The sequence below is a fragment of the Prenolepis imparis genome, unplaced genomic scaffold (genome assembly GCF_030444845.1).
Source record: "Prenolepis imparis isolate NDT839.2.m4 unplaced genomic scaffold, iyPreImpa1.0 SCAF_12, whole genome shotgun sequence".
NCBI lineage: Eukaryota > Metazoa > Arthropoda > Insecta > Hymenoptera > Formicidae > Prenolepis > Prenolepis imparis.
In genome coordinates, this window is record NW_028141170.1 from 4603308 (window position 1) to 4623186 (window position 19879).

At 40.2% G+C, this 19879-nt stretch overlaps 2 protein-coding genes across 7 annotated transcripts in view; one reads left to right on the forward strand and one right to left on the reverse strand.

Moving 5' to 3' along the window:
* Positions 1 to 19879, forward strand: part of Vn (membrane-bound neuregulin protein vein) — a 343620-nt gene that overhangs the window by 231859 nt on the left and 91882 nt on the right. The window lies entirely within an intron of this gene.
* Positions 1 to 19879, reverse strand: part of LOC145943885 (uncharacterized) — a 320534-nt gene that overhangs the window by 186618 nt on the left and 114037 nt on the right. For 2 of the 3 annotated variants that reach the window (XR_014426592.1, XM_083051785.1), the window contains exon 5: positions 13833 to 13901. The exons of the other annotated variant lie outside the window; for it this stretch is intronic. Coding sequence is in view for 1 of the 2 variants with exons in the window: in XM_083051785.1 (XP_082907911.1) it covers positions 13833 to 13901 (69 nt within the window). In the remaining variant the exon portion in view is untranslated. The remainder of the gene's footprint in view (positions 1 to 13832; positions 13902 to 19879) is intronic. 3 annotated transcript variants of the gene reach the window in all.

Consider the following 19879-nt stretch of genomic DNA (forward strand, 5'->3'; position numbering starts at 1 on the left):
AGTTTCGCGCGGACGTTGCGAGAGAAGAGCGATAGTCCTCGTCGCTGCCTCGTCTTTCATGCTATTGTGTCTCGAAAGTAAGAGAGAGAGAGAGAGAGAGAGAGGAAGGAGAGGTAGAGAGGTCCATACAGTAGCGCGCCAGAAGGTCGGGAGAGTTGTGTCACAGATATACGACTCACTCTTCTTGCGGAATTAATTAAGAGGATCGATGGAATCGCTTAAACAACGTTCCAGCCGATTCAGCCCCGGTTCCTATATATATATACATATATATATAACTAGGAAGCGCACAGAAACTTTAAAAACTTTACCGCTATTCTGGAGAATTATCGCATTCCTTCTTTTAGCAAGGAATTCCTGAAGGAAAGCCTGATTTCTCGTCAGTTACAAGATGTAGAACATATAATACTAATTAATGACCATATTTTAATCCTTAATATTAAATAGAAATTTGGCTCCGAGACAAACTACAAGTGCATCGAAAACAATAAAATTTTTAAACAATTTAATTCTCTAAGTAATATTTGTATTCATCTCAGAAAAGCAAAAGAAAAATACTCTTTGTGCATGCTTATATGTAGTAATATTTTGGTGATTTAATTTTTGAAAAATATATGGGGGGGGGCAATTATTTTATTCATTACATTTTTAAAAATCTTCCTCTTTAAAATGTCTCAGTTTCAAATTAAACTTCTTAAGCTAAATAAATTCCTTAAAATTATCTAGGTGCTCCCTCACCCTCTCACTCTCTCGCTTTTTTCTGTCACTAACTATTTTAAACATTAAAAACTGCAACGAGAATCCGCTACTATTCTCTCTGTGAAACTCTTGCGAAATCTTTAAGCTAAATATAAAAATATATACGTGTCGAACGTATTTTTGATTTATCACGTATTCTTTATCGCGAAAGAAACGACGAAGAAATTGCGTCCTGCGGGGGCGTCTCAAGCGTCATGGAAAAGTGTCGCCCGTCGCATTGTTTTGCAAAGAGAATGCATCAAACTGGAAAGTAAAGACAGCGAGACCGTGACGCGCAATTCTATGCGAGACTCGTCTGAGCGTACTGAATAAACAAACCGGACCGAAGTGGAAAAGGACGCAGACGGGCCGGGCTGTAGCGCGCATGCTATCGCTATACTACTTGTCTGGCGCGACGCGGAGGTAGCAGCTGTAGCAGCAGGCGCGTTATGCACGGTTACCTGAACGCGGAGACCACCGGAGGATACAAGAGGAAGTGTAGGGAAGGGGGGGAGGGACACGGGGAAGCGATTCTCAAGGTACCTCGGACACATTGTCTCTTCACGAGTGGACAGAGATGTGTCTTGTGCGCCACGTACAAATGAAGACAGCGCCGAGAGAGAAAATCCTCTGCATTCATCCGCGTAAAGTTTAGCGTTTATAACAAGTAGAGGAAATATAACGATTCATTTATTAATTCTTATTGAGCGTTAGAAGCATCCACATCTTGTAACTATTTGCCGAAATATTTGCTGTATTTATTAATTATTATTGACAATTTAATGAAAATTAATAACGCGTTTTGATGAAAGTAGCTAGCGTGTAGGAAAGGGGCTGTCGTTTACAATATTGCGAAAGATATGTCCGACAAATATTATATAGCATCATCTTGTTAACGACGCAGTACAATCCGCGAGAATTGTCCATGATGTTCCCGAGAACATCTACAGAGAATGAGGTTTATACATCTTCGCGATACAAACTTCAAAGTTACAAACTACCGTCCGAGTTCGTCGAGCATATAATTCCTGTCGAAGCTCTCGGACGTACAACAATAGCCGTTTCGTGTATTAGGGGATATGGTTTTCACACTTAGACTGCACTCAGGACCTATAATACATCTGAACGAAGCTTATATCTCTCAGGAGAAATCTCTTATTCATCATCTTTTCTCTCGTCTCTCATATCTCTTTTTTTTATTCTATTCATATATAGCTGACTGTATTTAACTCTTAATCTGTCGACTGAAATACAGTTACGGTATAACAGAAAAAAAGCTCGCGCGTTGGAGGATTAATTTTTCTATCATAATATTGCGTCAAAAATATGATTTTACTATATTTCACACCGCAGCATAAATACATCACACATATATCCGATGCACGTGAGATTGAATGCCGTCTGTGGTGTGTCGGCCGACGATATCGCGGCACATACGGTGCAGGTACAAGGAACGTTTACACGCCTACGTGCGATTTAGCCCGCAAGGGGAGCCAGGCGAGCGAGCGACATCAGGCACCACCGGCTGCCGTGGAATTTCCCGCGGCCCAGAATCCCGACAATGGAGCCGACCCGATGAATAGATAGGGTCTGTTTGCCACGCGAGAAAGCTCGCACAGCCACTACCTCCTAGTCAGAACTGTGTGTATTCCTACGTTTCACTCAGTATTACATATACATCACGTTGTGCACGTTCACCTCTTACGATTGCGCCTTGCATCGTGCATGCCGCGCGTAAATTACCAATGGCTGTATTCCCGGTTCATTCACTCCCGAGAAATATTCAATTCTGAAGTGTCTCCGAGACGAGATCCTCTTACAAAGGAAAGTGGACTTTACCGAAGGGATGAGAGGATGTAATTCAAACAGTTTCATGTGATTATTGCGCTTCTATGTGTGATTGAACGCCAGTATTGTTTCCGTACTGCATATATTTAACTCTTTTCTCTGATATCTCCTATATCTCTCGAGATATCATGCACATCGGGATTTGAAGCTGAAGTGAAAATGATATTAGTAGCGTTATATTAGTTCCGCGTATCACGATGGAACAAGGTTATTACAAAAAACGTGAATTTTATTAAAAAAAAAAGCTATATAGGTATTAAATTTTACTAATCCAATTTACCTTACGGGAAATATCATGTTTTTTTTAATATATCGAATTACAAATTTAAAGCTTATATAAACTAATATATTTACTGCACATATTTTTAACTTTGTATCATTAACCGTTTATGGCGAAATAATTTCTCTAAATATTTTGATATTATTTAACGAATTTAAAATTAGTAGAAAATATTGACTAATTTTTCATAAAATGTGATTCCTTTTTGTCCCTCTCTCTCTCTCTCTCTCATTCATCTTCACTTTATATATACTTATAAAGATTCATTAAACGCTATTATCCTTTGCTGTATATTTTTCAAAACCGTATTAAAACGTAAATAGGACGCTTGATGGGGCGATAAATAAAAGAGAGAATTAATAAAAAGTTTGCGCGATAAAAAGATAAAAAGATAAAAAGATTTCAAGATTAAAAAAAAACTGCTATTCTGTGTGCTTCTCGCAAAGAAGAAAGATCATAAATTTCGTTCATCAATATTCTCCAACGAGATTTTGAAATCGAAAATTCGACTGAATTATCCGCGAAGAAGGAAAGGAAGGATGGAAGAAATAAATCCTTCTCTCTTGTCGTTGCTTATCAACAAAACTTCCGATCCGCGGCATACGACAAACGACGGATTTGCGCGAGATGCGACGTTTCAAACTTTTCAATTTATTTAAATTCCCAGCGTTTCGTTTTCCCGATTCATCATTCCGTTCGCATGCCGTGTTTGCAAACTTCGAGTCAGCGTAGAGCTGAAGATCATCGTCACCGGCAAACACACCGGTGATTCTGTTCTCGAGTCGTGTTTATCGCGCGCTCTCCTCTTCCTCCTCCGCCTCCCTCTTGGCTTTTCCGCATCGAAATCGCGGCGGTGGATGAAAACGGGAAAAGCGCCCTATTGTTCAAACGCGAGCACCGAGAGAGCGCAGAGAGTTTTCAGGGATGCCACAGGATCCGATGTAATCGGTAACAAAAAATAACAGAGCGAAACCCAGCGCGGCCGCCTTTTACACGTTTCCGTGTTACACAGATTTCGCGCGACTCGCATCACAGAATATAACTGATCGTGTCGACACAAAACATTCGCGTGTAGCAAAATACCAGAGTCGCCACAGAAACACAACTCGAAAATTTACTAACTTGCGCCGCTTTTTTTCCACGCAAACTGAAATCCTAACTATATAATTGTTCAGGCAAGAAGATTAAAAAGGGATAAAGAAAGAAAAAATGAAATAAACCAAGATATACACACATACATTTGCAGGAGAGAAAGTAACTGTATTATTTTTAAACAATTTTGTGCGTGTAAATATTATCTCTTTTATAATAATATATTTTAAATCGTCATGTACTGACGAGAGAGAAAGGCAGGAAAAATATTTAATAATTGCGTGTCATGCAGTTATATAAATTATTTTAATTTTCTCTTCGTCGCAGCGATTTCTTTCCATTTTACGATATAATAAAATGTCGCTAATATTCGGATCTTTCTTATTCGCTGAATAAAACGGCCGTGCGTTATCACCGATTTCTCCAATTGTCGAAGCTGTCTCTCACTTTTCACCGGTAACGCGCGGTTGAGAGAAAGAACGCAACACGTTTGAAAAATGGCACGTTGAGAGGAAAAAGAGAAGCAGCCGGAGAAGGAAGGGTTCGTATCGCTCCGCTAAGGCGAATTTCGAATTCCGCTCAGAAACATTTGACAACGTAAGTTCGGGTCAGCAATATCCACCCGGTCTTATTGAATCTTGCCCGTTCGTGCGATATGGTCGGTTGGTTGGTCGCGCACGCACGCCCGGGGTGTCCGGAAAGTAATCCAAAGTGAATTGACTCCCCTTAGCATCCCCAACAGGCGACTTTTATACTCACGAATCTCATAACGCGTTCGCCTCGTTAAAGCCATTGCAGTGATAAAATTTCGAACACAGATTCCCCTTTTAATATCGATTTCTCGCTCTTCCCTCTTCCCCCTCTTTCTCTCTCTCTCTTCCATTATTATATCAAAAATTTAATTCAATCTAATGTGAAAAAGATCTATGTAATATGAAAAATAAGCAATAACAAAAATGATAAAAAATTAACTTTTTGATTTATATATCTTTTATATATACATTTACTTTACGCATTATTTATATAAATATTTTTATGAATAACATCTATAGATTTTTATAGAGCTAAATTTTAATATTTCTATACATACAGACATTTTCGAAAAATAATTTTGAAAATGTAAGTTTACATCAACTCTCTTTATTCATAATCGATGCGTAATCTTTTCTTTTTAATCCTCGAAAATAAAATCCACGCAAAATAACATGACACACCGTGTTTAAAAACTGTTCGGGAAAACACTGTCGATGCAGTCCCCGTTTTTTCTGAACGCGTACACGTTGTTTTACGCGGAATATTTTTTCGGGATTAAAATTAAAGTGAATACATATTTATGCGAGCGACCTATACACCGGCATGTTACATCATTCATAATGTATGTACCGATATTTTTACTCTGAAATAAAAGTAACATATATTTTTATTTTTACATCGCGCGATATAAATGCAAAGCTATTCGGGAATTCTTCGGTTTACACGGATTGTTTCCCTCCGAATACCTTGCAGCGCATGAAAAATCTGTCATATCGCATTGAGAGAAACTATTAAACGGAATCAACGATGAAATACAACGAAATTACAGATGTCGAAAAATAATTCGCTTTAATATATATAGGATGATGAAACGTTGCGCGCATCGGAAAAGAGAGGGAGAGAGAAAGAGAAAGAAATATAGAGAATTGTAGCCGCACATGGAAACTGCTCCTCTTTCGTCAGCAGTGAAAACTTTTTCCTTTGAAGCTCTTTGTTATTACTTCTCCAGCAGCGAAAATCCTCTTTGCGAGGATAACTCGTATTGCTCGCGTCCTGACCGAAGTTAAGAAGACGAGGAAGACTCGCAAATACCGGGCCGATTTGTCAACTTTGCCAAACGAACACGTGATATACGCTTTCTTAAAGATTTAATGACCATTTACTCGCTCTCCGCTGCTATCATGCATCGAAAAAGAAAAAAAAAGAAAAAAAAACGCGACTCATAAACTGCAGACACGAAAAAATTCCGCGACGCCCGCTCACCGATTATTTCTTCCAGATGACGCGATAAAATTTTCATGCACAGCACCACAGCTGTTCTCAGAAAAAAAATATACACGAAACGCGCGCTGTTTTCCTAAGGATTCACGAGCTTATTACTTTTTCCGTCTTTGAATTGTACAAGACGGGCGCGTGATTATATTATATTACATTAGAAGTCGCGCTCGTCCATCCCGATTCGTTTTCCCTTTCAGCCACGACCAATTCGCACGCGATGATAAAACTCAGGAAATGCATGTTCACGTACTTCCGGCATTCTAGGACGGCCCTTTGTGCATTTGCATACCGCAAGTGTCGGAAGCTTCATGCTCGTATTGTTGACACGTAAATAAGGAGCGAAGGAAATGCGAAACGTCACAGTTACAAATGTATATACGTAAGATACTCCAGGTTTCTAGCAGGTATTTCGCGAGAAATGTGGCGACCGCGTCATTACGAGGTCTCTCGTATAAGAAAACGAAGAAATCCCCCGAACGACCCCGACGTTTCCGTTAACGAAGGTTTTCTGAAATTGTATCCAACGTTGAGAAATGTAACCCGGTCTTGACTCTCTGTCTCTGTCTCTCTCGCTCTGCTTTTTTCTCTCATCCCTCGCTTATCTTTAGCGTGTGTCCAAGCTTTGCTCCGTCTGCCCAGTCTGCACTTCTTCTTGTAAGGTTTGCGAGATCTATTCAATTTACTTCCTCTTTTTTTTCCGTTGGGGGTTGGAATCCGCACCGAACAAAGGGAGGAAACGTACGTCCTCTTCCGGGAGGAAAGAACTACAGCCTCTAGACGGGTGAGCGAGGAGGAAGGGAAAGAGAATTCCGTTTGGTAAAGCGCAACGTGGAGGTACCTCGCCGGTGCTTAAAGCTTCGAGGGTGCTTTGAAACTTCACAATTTCATTCCTACAGACCAGGACTGGTACCAGTAGATTCCGCGCGATTCTGACCTCTCTTCCTCTCCCTCATCCCTTCCTCCATCTCCGACCGCCGTTACCATCCCCGTCTGTCCCAGATTTTTATCTCTCCTTCGACCCGAGTTAGTGACTTTTGCCCGCCGCCGCGAGCTACGAAATCCGTGCCCGGTCACGTAAGGCGGATTATTTTGCTCTCGCTTTACTTACTCCGACTTTACAAAGGAAAACTGCGTTAATCCGATCACATCCGAACCGAGCAACGTGATTCGAGATGCGAAAAACTGTAAACAATTCGTGCGTCAAACGATCGATACGGGGCGCCGTCGCGTTGGTCAACATTGCTTGGCTATTATGTTAAACGTTACATGATCGTTGCGTAAGCTGCGTGCCGCGCCGCGAGAAAAATATACAGCGAGGAAAAAAAAGGATTGCCAGTGATGCGCGCGTGCACACAAAAGCGCGTAAAAATCCCCAAATAAATGCTTACGAGCGAATATTTTATAGAGTTGCGCGCGGCGCGTTTACGGCGCGCACGCCGGGATCAAGTTTTGTCCCGGTTTTTTTTCCCCCCTTTTTTTATTCATTTTTTCCCCTGTTTTTATCGTGCGCCATGCGTCATTCGCGATAACAAAATATTCGGACACGTTTATTTGACAAAAATTCATTTTCCACTATTTTTCACACCGCATCGCTCGCGCTATTGCCAACTTCTCGTATGTCCGTTCAACCGACAGGAGTAGCAGCTGCGCACACAAGGACGTGTCTATTAAAACGAATTAAAGCATACAGAACGGGGACACACGCTGAATTAACCTGCGACTCTCCTTGCATACGAAGCATCCCAAAACGCGTGCACGAGTGATTTTAAATAAAAACACCGCGAATAATTAAAAAGTTTTTTTTTATTCGGTGAAAATACCTGAGCAATGATGATTTTTAAATATTTTTATATATTTATATATATTTTTATACATATATTTAACAAGCTGTGTTAATGCTCTCTTTCTCTCGATATTTTCATACAAGTTTTTATTTTAAGTTTAAAAAATATAGGTAGAAATTAAATTTAAAAAAAATATAAAAATTTACCATCGATCGCGTATGAAATTTTTATCGATGTTTTTTGTTAAGTAAAAATTGATAAAAAATGTCTCAATTGTCGAAAAATTACCCTTTACACACACGGAACATATTGTGTGTACTGAGGCATCGCATCATATTTTGTGCCAAATATTTTTCTTCCACCGGATAAAAATCACGCTCGATTACTCGTAGTAGAAGAGAGAGGGAGACGAACGTCACGCGTGCGAACCGGTGATGGCCAATAAAGGAAGATACACGCGCGATCGAAATTCGATATTTCGTAGAACGTAAATGGGACAACTCGGTGTAACAATACGCGAGCCAATCGCGAAATCGAATCTCTCGCGTCTGTTGTGTGGGTTGCGGGCGACGTTGACACGCGTAACTACCGCGATATAATTCAGCGAACGAGTTACAAACGCAATTAATTTCTGAATACGCATTCTGCCCTACTTAACTTGTTGTTGTGCTTCTCGCGTGTTCTAAACGTGTATACCTCGTTGTATTCAGTTGTTGGAGAAATAACGTTCGACTTTCAATCGCTTAATTTGCATCTATTTAACTCTAATTATTGCTAAAGGAATAAAAATTGTTCTTCCATTTAGGCTTATACGTATATCATCAAAGAGTGCAATCTTCGCTGTATCTACCTTTTTCTATAAATCTAATTTTCAACGTATCTGTCAATAGCACAATGGATTATTTAATTTGATATTTTTTGAAAAGATTTTTTTCCTTGAATAAATTCTTCAATTATTCTTCCTTTTTTTCGTTAAGAAAGAAATGGGATAAAAAAATTATATTTTATAAAATGTTATAAAATATATATCAATACATATCTCTCTGGAAATATAATTTTATACTGAAATGTAATAAAATGACCACGTATACAAATTTGCGAGTTAAAAATCAATTATTCGCAATTTGCGACGAATTAAAGTAATTTAAATGCGTAAATCGAAAACGGTGCATAACGGGTTATACAGATTTTAAGAATTACGTGGTATCGACCGTGCAAATAGCGCGAAAACGAGTTGACGCATCGGTGAATGCGTTGCACGGAGTCGTCTTGGAGTTCCGCGGCGTTTAACCGGTGACGAACCGCGCCGCAAATCGACGTTTCGGTTTCGGTGAACCACCAGGCACGATTAATGTTTCGGCATTACTCGACCGCTCGTTACTCGGCTAACCGCCGTAGGTTTAGACCGGAAACAACACATTTGCCGGAGAGTCGTCGCATAAAAATATTGAGGCAATAATCACGAGTAATACGCGAATAAACGCTTGCGACATTTTCGACATTTTTAAAGCGCGTTACGATTTTTCTTGTAAATAAGCTCTGTTACAAAGCTTTACAAAATATTGAATTTTTTTTTTAATATCATACAGTTTCGATGACCATCTTCCGCTCTAACGGGTTTTTAAAAAAACATGATATGTGTCTGGATTTTTCGTCGCTGATATTTCTATCAATGCGGAATGCAGTTGTGGATTTTCACGACATCGAGTGATTATGTACAGCGTGCGTCGTAGAGTGTACAATACGCGAGCTGTATATTTTTAACAGATTAAACGATTTATACGCGTGAAACATACCATCCTTGCGAAGAGCAAGAGGCGCAGTATCGTGAATTCGCGACACGACCTACCATCTCCTCCTCCAGCTGAGAACGGGAGAGATTAAAAGTTTCGCGGAACCTCCACACATGTGGATCGTCGCGAATCCGGACGAACGCGCTCGGATATTCATTGTATTTCGCGTGGATGGGGGGCATAACGGCGCGGACGGGGCTTTGTTGAAATTTTCGCTGTTTAACGCCGGTGAATAACGAGCAGCGGCGATACCCGGACGCGAAAATGTCGCCGCTGGCTTCCGACGAGAGGGAGGAGAAAGAGAGAGAAAACGGATAAAAACGATGCGGTCGAGATAATTTCAGCGGGCCCGTAATGAGTACCGAGTCCTTTATCATTTATAATATACGCCCGTGAAACAAAGGGCTGAGAAATGTCCACGGGAACCAAACGAGCAGCACGTGCACACAGACAGGCAGACTTGGGTGAGATAACAGCGAGAGCGTTCAGAATTCATATGTACCATGGACGTATGTATGCACCTACGTGGATCGGAACGCGATTTTCGAGAGATTCATTTCGGCATCCAACTTCGTGGCGCGCGGATTCATTATCGAATAACACTTGCAGTCACGAGCAAAGCGTTCCTAGGGTCAGAAACGGCGCCGTAAATAAAGGGCTTCTCGTTTCTGCGTGTGCGATTCAATGGGCCAGACGAATGCTTGTCGAAAATAACCTCGTTATGCTCGTATCGATCGTGCTGATTGAAGCACCGCCGGCTATTTGGTCCGACAAATTTCGGCGCAACATGGGTTTAGCGTGATAGATCGTTCCTGATGTTAGACAGGAGCTAATGGCTCCCTTCGGCCGCGTGTCAAGCGACCGCGCCACGCGCAGAGGCACAAAGGTGTGTCCGTCGATATTAACTACTACAGCCTCCGACCATTAAAACGACGCGCGAGCAATTCGATCTTCGTTAGATAGATGATGCTGAACTTAATCTCTTCACACCGAGCGAGGTGTCTATTAATTTTCGCGATATTTTTTTTTTAACATTTGGCTAAGAAAGTAGAACGCTGCTATAAGTTTTGAAGATTTCTTGAATGTAATTATATGTTATATATATATTTAATCATTAATTTCTTCTTCCAAGAGATGAATATATTTGGAATATATTAGTCTTGGAAGGATTAATGATTAAATGAATCATAGAGTATCGCGAATCAAAAATGCACGCGTCGAACTGTTTCAAATCACTTTTAAATTGATAAGAGATATGACGAATGATATGAAAATTGATTTCGCAATCAAATGTCCACAAATAAAGGTGAAACCAGCTCTAATCGGCTCGATAATCCGACGATGTTCGAAGTTTTCAATAGTCGAAATCGCTCGCGAGCCTCGGATAAGCGCGCTACCACCGCTATGTTTCGTTTTTTTTCATCGAGCATTTCTTCGATTTGATTTCGGATTTGCGCGAACCATGGTAATCTGCTGAAAACGGTAGTTGAGCGTTATCGAATCGTGTAACGATCCAATCAAGGTGAATGTTTCGCTCTTTCGCGCATTCGAGAGAAATTTTTAATCCGCTTTTATACAGCGGATTCGCTCGTGTCACTTATCGCTGAAAAATTTCGCTAAATATTTCGAGCGTCGTTTTTTTTTGCGCGGAAAAGTTTCGCACGATCAAATTTAACCGTATCTGCGGAAAAAGAAAAAAAAATCGATCGCTCGAATATACCGATGATATTTTCGAAGCAAGTGCGCAGTAACGTCAACATATGTAACGCCATCCCCTATACTCTCAGAGTAAATACCGAATACAACCCGCTAAATTCCATCATCTCTGTCCGAAAAGACATTCGTTGCTGCGGAACGTTTTCGCGAAGATCGGAAATGTTGGAGAACTGGCAACGAACACGGATCTATTTCGCTTGTGCTGGGAAAAGTGTATTTGGCCCGAGAGGCCGCACCAGGTTTCGTTTATTCACGTGTGTAACGACGCCGAACTCGGTCGTGAGCGAACCGGAAGCGAAACGAACGGAGGAAGGAGGGGAATAAGGGGGCGCAGTTGCAATGTGCGATGGGGTGGCTGTGCTCAGCCTTTTTACACGGATTGCCCCGGCATGACGTCGCGATGTAACGCAAAAGGAAGATTGCAGCCCCCAGGTGCTGTTCTCCAAGTTACCGCACGAAAATGCGTTTCTGTAACACACCTAAGCGGAGGCAGCTGTATACGTTTACTCTACAATGACGCTCTATTTCATATATGCGTGTGTATGTGTGTGTGTATGCGTACATATTACGCCTCGCGAAGCGCGTCTACTTTGTTAGTTTGAACACTTCGTCGAAGAAATGGCGTGTGCGCGACGGAGCGAGGCTTCGCGTTTCACGTAGATCACGCTGGATTTTTGGTACCGCGCGAAAAGTAAGAGATGCGCCATCAACATTAATTATATAAATAATTTATTTCTGAAGCTTGCTGCCCCTTCGAAAAATTATAGCAATGACAAGTAAAAATTGAAGAGAATGCATCGTCTGACTTTGTCGTACTAAAAATATATCTCGGCTAGAACTATCGTGCAAGTTGTAACGCAGCCATCGTTAGACCTTCGTGTTTCGCGATATATATCGCGATCGGTCATTCATCTTCCGCCGAAGACGTCGTAAGACGAATCAGCGCACCTGCCAACGGTCCAATAAAGAAAAATTACATTTTCATCGACAAAACAGCAACGAGACATACCTCCTTCCCTTACTCTTCCTTATTCGAGACGGTTGCATGACTGTAATATCTAAGCTGCCGCTCGTGACGAATTTCGCGAATCCGTGCGCACGAAATACTTTGTTATTATTAATCTCTCTTCGACAGGCCAGAGAATAGCAGAAAGAGGGAGAGGATAAAAAAGTTTTAATTTAATCACACCCAGTGCGACCGTTCGATAAACTCTCGACTCGTAGCGGCGATGCGTTAACGACAAAAAACTACCGGCGCGGGAGGATTTAGCCTTTTATGCGGCCGAAAAATCCCCACGACCCCTCTTTCGACCGCCAGCCTCTCGGCCGGAAGTATTTAATTCCATAACGAACTGCTCTATATCGCGCGAGCTGTTTTTTTTTCGGCGGCCACCGCCGCGCCGGTGGTACTCAATTAAATCGCAATTTTCGGCTCGTCCAAGCGCGGCTTGATCATCGTCGTTATAGCCGAGAGTATGAGCGGCAATCGTCCGCTGATTGACCTGAACGAGCATTCAACTTTGTTCGCAAACATCCCTAATTGCTCCGTTAAAAAATTATCGCTCTGATTTTTTCGGGATTTTCAATTTATAGAATTTATGGAAAACCGCGAATTTCCCGTTTTTGTTCCTCGAACGTTGCGAAATATGTATATTTAATAAATATAAATGCAATATAACATTGAAAAATATTGAATATAATATTTAATGATTCAAATTTAATCTTTATTTATGTATATAGCTAAGAAATAATTGAAAAAAGAGGGTAATTTTTCTGAAGTTACTGCAATTCAAAATTGAAAAATGGGATAAAAATTATTTATCGAACGGCGCAATGCTTTCACACAATATTTAACATTATTCTCACATCGAGGTAGAAAACGACCTTTTCTGATAGCGACAAAATGCGCTACGAAAGTTTGCTTAGTGTTTTACGATAAAGTTGTTTCTTCGGCAAGTTTGTGTTTGCTTGTGAGAGGTTTCGCGTCACAGAGAACTTAGAATTAAACATTTAATCTGGCAGTGGTTTCTCGCGCACCGCGACATACCGCGGAGGAAAGATTTCCTGCTTGACGAATATAAGAATTAAGTTTGCGAAAGTTACGCAAACTATTTTCCTTTCTTGCATTTGACTGAGATTTAGAATTGAGCGCTTATTTTACGTAATACAATACCTTCATAAACTATAATTAAAGTTTATAAACTAATTGTAAATATATACATTAGATTATATGTAATGAGTAATGACACAAAAATTGTTTAAAGAAAATTAAATATTTTTATTCTATGAAAATTACTTATCGTTATACGAAAATATATTTTTAGATATTTTTGAAAATATTTACAATAACGAATAATTAATTTTATTCAAATAACTTATTTATGTCATATATTTACATAATCGTATTAATTTTCGTTCTTTGTCTACTTTATTGAAATTAATGGAACACGTATGATGCGAATGACGCGATATGCCGAGTTGATATCAAATGGCAAATTCATGAAGTATAGTGGATTAAATATTAAAAACCTGCGCTACGAAGAGTAGTACCTGAATGTCTGATCAGTTTCGGGCTGTACTACTGCGGCGCGAATCAGACGTCGGTGCTCGCTTGCATTCCTGGAAGAATCAAATGGAAAATTTATTTCAACCGATTGAGAATTGTCGAATGTATTACATAAAGTCTTTTTCGCGATATTTTACTTTAAATATGAACAGAAACATTATTTTTCGAAAGAGTTTCGTAAACGAAAAATATCTGCATGTCTCAAACGCTAAAACGAAACGTTAACAGCATTTAACAAAATGATAATTGTGTAAGTGTATATATTTTTATAATTAAGTTTTATTAATATATAAGATGTTTTAGAATTACTAAATATATCAACTTTCATAAATATATTGATCATTGACAGTAATATACGTTAATATTCTTTTGATTATAAAGAACAAAACAATCACTGCCGAGAATTAATACTTTTTGTAAAATATTTCAATTATCAATATTCAATGGGACGTCCCAGCGCATCGTAAAAATATCGATAACTTATTTAAACATATTTAATTTAATTTAAACATATTTTTGTCAAATGTCAACATTTTCCTATATTCGACGGATAATTGGAAACGATCGAATGAAAAAAAAAACTTCACGTACCTTCTGTTTCCAATTAGAATGCGTGAAACAAATTAAAACACGTTTCAATTGACGAATCACCGGATTAATAACCAGCCATCTGTAGAATTTTAATAAAAAAAAACAAAGAACAGAAGAAAAAGAATAGGATCGTAAAATAGGTCGATTAGCTTAACGTGTCGAAATAATCGGCAGGATCACGGAGGATTAATGATGCGATTTTTACGAGTAAAATCGAAACACCTGACCGAGCTAGCGAGCCCCAGAGACAATTCGTATCCTTCGATCGAGAACAGCACGAGGATCCGAAAGAGCTGGACAGATTAATGACCGCGATAGTTTTCGGTCGACGGTGGAATCGCGTGACGAACGTCGACGTATGATCGATTGTCGAAAGAGAAAGAGAGAGAGTGAGAGAGGGAGGGAGGCGTCGATACGTCGGCTTGGGAAAGAGGATGAACGTGGCCGGCAAGGAAAAAAGAATATTAAGAGAAAAACGAGGAAATTTCGTTGGTCGAGACACGCGCGCGAAAACGCCAACACGCTCTCTCCATCGTCCAGTTCATATCCCTTCAATCTTCCCCGATTCATCGTTCGCTTTTATTTTATCACCACGTAGGGGGAGGGCGGTATATTTCTCGTAGACTCGCCAAATATTGCGTTACATTTTTCTTTACAAGCAGCACACGGTATACACTGTTTTTATTTCGGATCAAATAAATATTTTTTTCGCTGTACAAACGAAGCTGATTTTGTGCCTGACATAAGCCATGTAAATATAACGTTCACATGAGGCAACACAAATTATTTGTCTTTATTTAAATGTAAATATTACACATTGTGTAATAATTAAAGTTAATAATGCTCGATAGTTTCAGATAATAATCGCAATCGCAGTCGTTAAATTTTAATGATGGACTGGTGAAATTCTGAGTATCAACACATTATTGCGATTTTATCGGTACTGTGTAGAAGATTGAATGCTGGCCCCGATGAATGCGAGATTAATGGCAGCGATCTGTATTGATTTACGTAACGTTGCGAATTTTAGATTTCGTTTATAATTGCAAACGCGGGTGAATTTTAACAACCTTCTTTCGTGCTCGAGCGTATTCGATAAATCGCACAATTTTCCGCCAGTCAAATTATATCCTATCGTTAAAATTTAGCAGTCAAAATCGAAATATAAAGTTATATTTGTGCAGCATTTAAATACGAGCATGCAAAATAACGACAGCTGTCATTTTCTCGACGACGATTTTCAAAGCCGAAACGAGTAATTAACGACTAGAGTTCATCAGCGCTTTAGAATCGAGTTCACATTTCGAATCGGCCATTAATGGGTTCCCGAAATTTACGGCTGTACAATCGCATTTGAAATTATAACACGCGCGTAATAATTACCTAACTGACGGTCTGCACTAATAGCGTCGCGAAATTTGCATTGCATCGGATGCGAACCTGTGTTTCCGAGCGTTCGCCAGGGCGCACCAGACGTGACATCCTAAAAAGTGTTGAAAGTTCTACACATCGTCGCGCCAAAGGATACATAAAAGACGAAAGAAATTTAAGCCAAGTTTCTCTCGTTATAATTTTTTGCTAACACAAAAATTATACAGCACGAAATATTTTTTAAATTAATTATAAAAGACATAATTCAAAGAAAAATCTCTTGATTTTTTTATATATGTATATGATTAAAAGTAATCATATGATTAAAAGTAATCATATTTCTCTTTTCATTGTTGAAAGTAATAGATAAATAATCGAAACGTCTCAGAGATTTAAGAATGGCTCGGTTTATTTAATTTATTTTATCGTTGCGTGTGTTCTCGCGCTGAAAATATTTTACAAATCTCTTTCTTATCGCTTATATAAGCTCATCGTGAACGAAAAGGAATAATGACGAACGCTCGCGTCAGTTTTTCTTCGCTGTTTGCATATGCACGTAGCAAGATTCGCAGCGCAACGAATGGTATTTCCGTGCCACCGAGCCGCGTTTTTCCCGATACTTTCCGAAACAATGCTGTGTTCTCTCACGAACGAGGTTCTCCCTTTCGCGTCCGGAGTTTCTCCGCGGTGAAGTCTTTCGCCCAGCGCGATGAGAAACAACGTTCCGCGAATGAATAGGCAGACTCGCACGAATATACAGAATCGCGCACGCGATTGTACGTTTAAGGCCGGAATCTCCGTTATTTCACGGCGGCTTTTTCTTCAACGCGAACGCTCTATTTAGACACATCGACAGACTCTGTTTCTCTCGCGTTTCCTCAGTGTCCGGTGTCTCTCTTATTATTAAACGACGGCGTATATAATTCCCGACCACGAGGAGACATTATCTGTGACGTGTCCTCAAAAGCGGCGTCGCGAGAAATCTGGATCGCGTTTTCTACTCGTTGTTTCGATTCAAGACCTTGCGTACACAGGACTTTTAACGCCTTTTAGCGAGCAAACACGTCGTCGTTTATTCTTTTTTTTTTTTTTTTTTTTGTGACGGCGTCTCATCGTCGTTGCCGTTGTCGTACATACAACGGTTTTTATTTTTCCTTGCAACCAGCAAGCTCGCTCGACCTCGTTTCGAACGAGAACGACAAGATTGTATACGCTCGTCGCGTTTTCGCAATAAATCTTTGCGGCGCTTTGCGAGATTTTCAAACTGTTTTACAATTAGTCCGTTTAATATTGATATGATAATTAGGTCATTGATTTGGTGTAAAATTTGCATCGCAATTAATTATTACGTGTATTTCAAAGCGACCATCCGTCTGTCTTTGGGACTGAGAGATTTTTCGTGTCAAGAGACAGATCCTCTCGATCACCCACCGGCATGTAACTGGAAAAACCGATGAATGTAACAACGATAATAGTGTCCAAACAATGCGTCGTTCGCGTGCGTCAGGCACACTCCGAATTGAAATTGTTTTCCGCGCTTTTGTTGGCATAACCAGTGCGGCACTGGTGGCGATCCGGCGCCTCGATGAAACATTTTCGCCCGACCGGAAATTCGCAAAAACAAGAACCATCGAAACGATGAACTTCAAAGCATGCTGTATCGCGCATCAGCCGATACGCTGGCAATTTTTTCACGATAACTCGCGATATCCTTGGATATAAGAGAAAATGACATAACCGTCTTGTTTAATGATTGTAACATATAGATGTATTTTTTTGCGAATTTAGGAATTAAAAAAACTGTAGTCTGTAGGATAAAAATTCGATAGATTTCCACGAAGACAAGGAGTTATATCCGCGACTATTTTCGCGAAGGGGGCTACACATGCATACGAAATCCTGGCGAAATCGAAAGAGATGGAAGAGACCACAGTGTGCGGTGAAACGGCGTGATCGCGAGGTTGATGAACCACCCCGCGTCTGTATACATAGCGTCAAGAAGTTTTATCGCCGGTGAATTTTCATTGAATTTCAAGCCGTGTCGCGCTGGGCGGGCTGGAGCGAATTCAAATAGCTGCGTGTTATCGCCTCGAATCGATACCAACCCGGTGGGTTCGATGCGCCACGTCCTCCCTCTTTCCGCAGGCATAAATCTCCTCCACTCCCTCCTCCCCTCGTTCGTAGTCGTTGTCGACACGCTCTTGTAAATCGGCGTCTTTACAAACTAATTCCACGCCGGTGTAAATGGTCGCGTCGCAAACGAAATTACAGAACAGCTCCTGTTACGCGCAAGATCGTGACGTTTTATTACCGCGCGCGAACTCTCGCGACAAGCCGAAGCTCAGACGCGGAGCAAGAGCCAGCAATACGGGATCGTGTCGCGGTAAATGCGCGATATCGTCCGAGAGTTTACCGCGATGACTAATGACGTTAGGAAATTGAACCCGGTGTGGCAGTCTCGCAGATGCAGCCTCGGAAAGAGGAATAGCCGACGAGAGAGAATACTGCCCCTCCGAACTCAGGCAGGCGCCGATTCAATTTTCCGCCATCATTTATTTACGTGCGGTTAACGGCAGGCGGACAGGTAGGCAGGCACGGCATAATCGAGCAAATAAATAACAAAACATGCGCGGGATTAATCGAAGCAAGAAGCATTTTCCACCTCGTTTGTACGCCTCTGTTCGCTCCGGTCTGTAATCATCGTTATCTGATGAAAATCCATTTTTCCAACTTCTCTCACTTTCCGGATGTAAATTGGTAAGACAAGCCTCTGCAGAAAACTGATTTTACGCTACTTTACTTTATATAACAGCGTTATTACGTAATAATAATAAATATCGATAAAATATCGTACAATAATAACCATATTATATTTTACGCGTACATATATTTATTATCTTATTTATATAATGTGTTGAAGATAAATGAAAAATGTGTTTTTCTTTATAAACTTATTTAAAAATTGATTTCGAAAAGTAACTTTAGATGAATTTTTTAGAAAGAGATCGACAAACTCTCTCGCATTGCATAGATAAGGATTAACATGTTCAGTGCCGGTGACGGTGATGAATATGCTAGTTTTGCACGCAAACACTTTGCTGATATTGTACTGCAGTCTGCTACGAGGTGAAGACGCATTAGCGAAAGCATCTGATACCCAATTGCTTGAACGCTAACATGAAGCAGTTACTGATTAACAGTACAATTTCACGTATATATGATCGATTAATCTTTTGAAGTGTTGTGAATTTATTTTTATACTTATCTATAAATGTGAGAATAACTATAATTTACAAAGATTTTAAGAAATTTGAATTTAAGAATTGACAGTTGTCTTCTTATACGAAAAAATAAAAAGTTTTAAATACATATTAAAAAATATTTTTAAAATGTATATTAAATATGTATGTTAAATATTAAAAAATGTATATTAAAAAATTCTTACGATTTTATATAAAAATATTCATACAATACTCTTTATCGAACAAAGCTTGTGGCAAAGATTCTTATCAGAAAAATTCACTAGCTTTTTTAATGTCTATCCTCCATTAATATTGGCAAAAACGTTTCTTACACATCTCAGAATTAGCGTGCGTCATTAGAACGAGAAGTTACAACGAAAGAAGTCAATTTCGTCACGGGGGGTTGCGTGACGCAACTCGTATAAGCTCGCGTAAATGCACTTCCTGAGGCGCATCGGCGACGAGAAAATTGAAATTTCACATAGCGAAATGCTTTTCCGCGCGCACCAGCTGGCCGAAGCTGGCCGACTAAGAGCTTTCGCTGCGAAATGTCTTCCGCTCGTTAACGAACTAAACGAGAAGAAACGCGCGCGCGAAAAAGGGCTGAGCCTCCCGGACGCGATGAGGTGGCGACGAAGAGTAGTTAAGTCAGATGCTTTTCTGAGGTTTTCTCTTTCTCGGGTGAAACTCCAGGTTGGGAACGCGGTAATACCGAACCGGCCAAATGGCGGACAGCTAATCCGACTGTAATAATAGCGAAATCTCGTCGTTACATACCTTCGACGAGAATGTATCGCGACGCCACATCGCGGACATGTTACATCCGG